A 6,575-nucleotide genomic window follows, 5' to 3' on the forward strand; every position below is an offset into this window, starting at 1 on the left:
AAATTTTCAGCTATTATTTCTTTAAACAAATGTTTTGCCCCCATCTCTCTGTCTTCTCTTTCTGGTATCTTTATAATGCAAATGTAGGTTTGATAATGTCACCTAATTCCCTTAACCTATTCTTATATTTTTTACAATTTTTTTCTCTTTGCTGTTTAGCTTCATTGCTTTCCATTATGCTGTCTTCCAGATCATTGATCTGCTCTCCTGCTCCCTCTAATATGCTATTGATTCCCTTTACTGTATGTTTTATTTCAGTTATTGAGATCTTCATCTCTGGTTCTTTTTTATATTTTCTCTCTCTTTGTTGAAGGTCTCACTGAGATTTTCTCCTCTTTCCTCAAGTCCAGTGAGTATCTTTATGACCATTACTTTGAATTTTCTAACAGGCATATTGCCTATTTGTTTCATTTTGCTCTTTTGCTGTGGCATTGTGCTATTCTTTTATTTGAGACATATCCCTCTGTCTCCTCATTGTGTCTGACTGTCTGTATTTGTTTCTATGTATTAAGAAAGTCATCTATGTTCCTGATCTTGAAAGTAGTGCTTTATGAAGAAGAGTCCTATGGTGCCTTGTAGCACAATATCTCCTGTTCACCAGAACCAAGCACTTCAGGTGCATCTTCCATGTCAGTTGTATGTTCCCAACTCTTGCAGCTGAGCCATGTTTGTTTTCAGTCCAATTGTCTGCAGTGACCCATTTTGCCTGTTATATGCACACTAAGCTGGGTTTGGTTCTAGTTCTGTTAATGGGCTTGTCTCCAGCTGCCATGGGCTTGTAGTTGGCAGTGTCAGTAGTCAGAGCTGATGCCTCCCTCAGCCTATTTGCTGGGACTGCTGTCACAGTGAATGCAGGGCACTTTCACTATGCTGCCTCCTGAGAAACTTTTGTTGTTGGGATGATCTGGCCATCAGACCAGATGACTACTCTAAATCCATCTATTGAGACTTCAGTCACACCAACTTGAAAGGTGCTCTCCCTGTATTGTCCCCTGAAAAGCTTTCATTGGTGGGCAAGATCAGTTAGACTAGATGCCTGCCCCCAGTTCATCCACTTGGGTTGAAATTGCACTGATCAGTCAAGCACTGTCTCTGTGCTGCCAGCTATAAGATTCAGTTGCTGGGACTGCTGGTACACTGGTCTGATTATCTTCTCTTTTCCCCAGGGCAGGAGTCACTTCCAAGTGGTACTAGTCCCTGTTGGGGTTGCTTCCAGGGTGTGTTGGGGCTTGAGGCACTTTGGAGGGAGGCCTACAGAGTGGGGTGGGTTAGAGGGTGTAGATATGCAGGGAAATGTGTGGGTGAAGTGCATGGAATTAGCAATGTGGAAGACATTCCTGCAAATATTGTCTGGTTATTTAGAAAATGGTGACCACCAGTATTTTTATTCTTGGTGAAGCCTTTTAATGATACCTGCCCCTCCAATACATGTTCTGAGATTAGTAAATAAATCTCTTGTACACTCTAGGCACTTTTCAAACTGCTGCTTCTATGCTGCATCTCAGCAGGGTTCACTCTTCTGTTGTCTCCTTAAGGGTGGGCACTCAGTTTCCTATTGCCCTCCAGCTGTCCTAGAGATAAACCCACTGATTTTTAGAGTACCTGTAGTTAAGGCCCACTGACTATAGAAACCCACTTGTTTCCAAAGCCAAATGTTATGGGCACTTGTCTTAGTTCAGGTCCCCCATGCCTGGGGTATCTAGTGTAGACGTCTTATCTTCTGGTTTTACTATGCTTGTGGTGGCTTTCTCATTTGTGATTAGTCTTGACAAGTATTTGTTTCCCAACTATGTATCTTCCTTTTCTACTTTTTTCAATATGGCCTCCTCTTTATGATTAACTATGGAAGATCTGTTCTCCCAGTCTTCAGGACCTTTTCAGAGTTGGTTGCATTGATGTGTCTGTTATCTCAATGTCTCTGTGGGGCGAAGTGATCTCAGGATCTTCCTATGCCTTCCATCTTCCCAGAAATCCAATATACTGAATTTTAAGACTCAAAACTATTCACCTTCCTTCAGCAGAAGTAGCTAGTCATAGATTAAATTAATTAGTATGTTGTGAACAAAGCTATATGCACAAACCTTATATTTGTTTTTTACTAATCTTTGAATCTTGATTTACCATTGAAGGAAAATACAATAAGCAACTAAATTTGATACATTTATTCTTTTATAATGACTCCCAGCTTCTCCTCTCAGAAAGGTCAATATCAAAACCTATGGATTTTTGAACTGTGACCTCAAATTAACAAGCAAAAACTTCCAATATGTGAAAAAAATCAAAATTTAAGTAAAAATCAGGTTAACAAATGGTCTGGTCATTGATCTTATATTTTAAAAGTTTATTGAGTAGATTATACCTCAAAAATGAAATAGATTATGAGTGGAAATTTTGTCATTTGAAATTTGTAGAGCAGTGTTGGAATTGGATGTTAGGTCATATATTGATGGATGTTCAATGCCCTAGGAAGATTCCACCATTTCCATGTCCTCAAACCTTACAAAGAAATGTAGAATACTCTATAACCTTATGTCAATTTATATGGCTTAACCCAAACCACAAAGATGTCATGTTTCAGAGATGCAGAAACACTCCTTTGGAGGCTACTAGTTTGTATCATCTTTTTTAGTGGAAGCATGAGATTTCTAGTGGGGAAGCACAAGTTCATAATCATGGTCAGCGGTACAGGAAGAAGGCCTAGTAGCACAAGTCATCCTGAGAAGGGCATATTCTGTTTCGGGCCCATTTCTAAATGGCTTCACTGTCTTTGTGGTGGAGTCGATATTCTCATAACCATCATCGTTGGAGCTCAGGGAGGGCCTCCGATAGGAACTGTGACTAATGACAGTGTAGCACACTTCCTCAGAACCACTGCCATTCTCATGTTCCTGCCAAGCACAGAAAAATAAAAATAATAATAAATAAAGGATCCAGGATCATCTATCAAATTTGAGCTCAACATCTGCCCTTTGTTTCTTCTTGTCTGATGGTGATCTTACATTAGGTATCCAAACTACTACTCATTATACTTTCATTTCACTTCAAATATTAAAAGGGAAAAGAAGGATACTATTATCCTTCTGAATATTTTTTTAAAAAAGTAATGATATACATTAAGTCACAGATATTCAGACATAATATATGCAATAATTATATGTCAATAAGTAGTTAGTCAAACTACATAAAAAATAAAGTGTCATAAGATAAAATACGATTAAAATTTTGACCTTAAATACATTTTTGTTGCATAGACCATGAAAAAAAATGGAAAACATTAAAATACTGCATTATAATTAAATCAATAAAATGCTTGTGATATAGTATTAAAAGGAATAAACATTCTTTATGTGTCTATTAACCACCATGTGGTCCACCATGTTTGTAAATATAAATGCTAATTCCTGGGTTTAAACATTAGAAGGCAATATGGAAAGCTGAAAAGAATTGTTTTTGGTGGTCAAATTATAAGTGTAAATTGACTTAATTTTATTTTTGTTACAGTAGTTTTGAAAATTAAAATGATAAGCTTCAGTAGAATTAGGACAACAATAAGGACAACAACAAACTTGCCAATCATTTAAATCAGTTAAAATATATATTTTTTTAATTTTACAATTTTTGCATTAAAAATATAAGGAAAATTATTTAAAACATAAAGTGCTTTGCAAGTTCATTCAGAAATTATCAGAAGGACCTATAGCTACCCTTAAATAAAGTCGTCTGTATTTTGACATTTATCACACAAGTTAATATTTTTATTACCTGATTAGAGGCAGATAAAACTTCTTTGCCTAAAGGATAAAAACAAAAATTGACATTTTTGGACTATCACAAGTTAGGGGGAAAAGGTTTTCAATACAGTGATCTAACTGCAAAGAAGCCCCTCATCTAAGCATGTGACACTATCTCATGTTGTTATGGAGGTTCTCAGACCTGAATGACAAGATCAAGAAAGAATTATGTTCAGGAAACATTAATACTATGTTTCTGTGTAAGTGACATGCACCATATTTGCTGAATAAATGTGGATTTTGGAATTGGGTAATAAAATTTTCTCCACAAACATGCCATAAAAATAAAGTATGGAAAGTTCAAAGAAAAAAAAATTATATATGAAATTTAGGATATAAATTTGATTAAAGTATCATAGGGAAATCATATGTATTTTTTTTAATTTTTTAAAGTTTACTAACTTTTGAGAAAGGGAGAGACAGAGTGCAAGCGGCGTAGGAGCAAAGAGAGAGCAGGAGACAAAGAATCTGAAGCAGACCCCAGGCTCTTGAGCTGTCAGCACAGGGTCTGATGTAGGGCTTGAACTTGCAAACTGCGAGATCATTACCTGAGCCAAAGTCGGATGCTTAACCGACTGAGCCACCCAGACACCCCATATAATTTTTAAAGATAAGCAATCATAGAGATAGATACTCAAATAACAAGATTAACTATTTCAAATTAAATACAAATATATTCAGGCTAATTATATCTGTCAATGCTGAAGTAGTTTGTATTTTTGTTGTTAAGATTAGATTCACAAGTACCATTTTTTAGATACTTATATATTCACTTGTTCATGTCAATTTTTAAGAGTTTATTTGGTTTTTCATTTCCTTGCCTCAGGAGACATATCTAGAAAGAACTTGCTACAGACAATGCCAGAGAGGTTACAAAACTAAAAAGGTAACCTACAAAATGATAGAAGATATTTACAAATGACATATTTGATAAAGGTTTAGTATCTAAAACATATTAAGAACTTATAAAACTCAATACCCAAAAAACATAATCCAATTACAAAATGGGCAGAAGACTTAAATAGACATTTTTCCAAAGAAGACATCCAGATGACCAACAGACACATGAAACTATGCTTAACATCACTCATTATCAGGTTAATACAAATTAAAGCCATGTTGATACCACCTCACACCTGTCAGAATGGCTAAAATTAACAACACACAAAACAACAGGTGTTGGTGAGGATGTGGAAAAAGGGGAACCTTCTTGCACTGTTGGTGGGGATGCAAACTGGTGCAGCAACTGTAGAAAACAGTATGGAGGTTCTCTAAAAAGTTATAGTGTTTGTTTTAAAGTATAAATTGTCCAATATAAGTATTGCTACTCTGGATTTCTTTTGACATACATTTGCATGATAAATGTTTCTCTAGCCCTTCACTTTCAGTCTTTTGGAAGAGCAATTTAAGATCACTCAATGGCTGTTCCTACCCATTCAGCAGCCTGAACAGTGGGAGCTGCAGACTAGTTTTCAGTGGCAAGCTGAGTACTCCAGTCTTCAGTAGGGAACTGCTGAATAGGCGCAGAGGGCACCTGCATGCCTTCAGGGCAGTCTGCGACTTCAGGATGAGTGAACTCAGGAGGTGAAAAAGTACATTCACCTGGAAATTGCTCCTTGATCACAGTCTTTTCAGCAGAGGTGTGCTCTTTCTTTTCAGGATCTCTGTAGAAGTAGAGATCAGGTATGATATCCCTAAGTGTTCACAGGCTATGATATCATTCATTCAAACAACTTCCTGGGCAAGCATCCACCAGATCAGACCCATTTAGTGAGCTCCCTATTGTTGCACAAGATGGCAATGTCCACATAGTGCAGAGGAGAGTCTGTGTTACACAGAGCGATGGTAGGCAGGTTAACATAAGATGCCTCTGTGAGAGCTGCTTGTCAGCCCTGGGATCAGTAGCCATCAGAGGTCTTGGTTCTCAGAAGACCTCCTGGATCTAGTTAGTGAAGTTTCCAAAAATGAAATGGCCAGCAATAAGTGTGGCTCCAGTAGCATCAACACACTGCAGCCCAGCTCGCTGGCCAGTACTCCTGGATGGGATAACACTGACATCAGCCAGGTTTTCAATGGCAACACAGGCACAATCTGCCAGCAGAAGCTTCTCTCAGGTTCTCTTCAGATCTATGACGTAGATGCCATAATTTTTCTTTTGTAGATATACTGTTCCATTTGGAAGTCAAGGTTGGTGCCACCTACCACAAGGAATTTGAGAACATCCTCCTCATTCATTTGCAGGACATCAAGTCTCTGGATTTTTCCCTTTCAGTTATGACTAGAATGCAATATCATATGAATCCCTCCCTGGGTAGCATGGAAAAGGATGGGTCTTTATTTTTTCAATCCATTCTGACACTTTATGTGTTTTGAGTGAAGTATTTAGTCCACTTACATTCAAAATAATTATTGATAGATATGTATTTATTGCCATTTTATTACTTATTTTGTGGTTGTTTCTGGAGATTTTCTCTGATCCTTGCTTGTCTTTCTATGCTTTCCTGATTTTCTTTAATGGTATATTTGGATTCTTTCTCTTTATTGTTTGCATGTTTACTACTGGTTCTTACTATATGGTTACTATTACATTTGTATACAAACTCTTCTTCAAATTGAAATCTATATTAAGTTGATAGTCATTCAAGTTTCAACCCATTTTTCCCCTTCCCTCCCGTTTTATGTTATCATATTTTATAACCCTTTTTTCTAGTGTGAGTTCCTTGACCAAATTTTATAGATATATTCATTTTTACTACTTTTCTGTTTCATGTGTTTACACTGTCA

At 36.9% G+C, this 6,575-nt stretch overlaps 1 protein-coding gene across 1 annotated transcript; it reads right to left on the bottom strand.

Moving 5' to 3' along the window:
- Positions 1–2,149: 2,149 nt before the first annotated feature.
- Positions 2,150–6,136, bottom strand: LOC115513607 (40S ribosomal protein SA). The gene is given in 7 exon segments (XM_032592554.1): positions 2,150–2,888; positions 3,763–3,791; positions 5,394–5,489; positions 5,492–5,572; positions 5,575–5,670; positions 5,673–5,936; positions 5,939–6,136. Coding segments are annotated over 7 exon segments (897 nt in total). The 5' UTR covers positions 6,027–6,136; the 3' UTR covers positions 2,150–2,645.
- Positions 6,137–6,575: the final 439 nt, after the last annotated feature.

The sequence above is a fragment of the Lynx canadensis genome, chromosome A1 (genome assembly GCF_007474595.2).
Source record: "Lynx canadensis isolate LIC74 chromosome A1, mLynCan4.pri.v2, whole genome shotgun sequence".
Classification (NCBI taxonomy): domain Eukaryota; kingdom Metazoa; phylum Chordata; class Mammalia; order Carnivora; family Felidae; genus Lynx; species Lynx canadensis.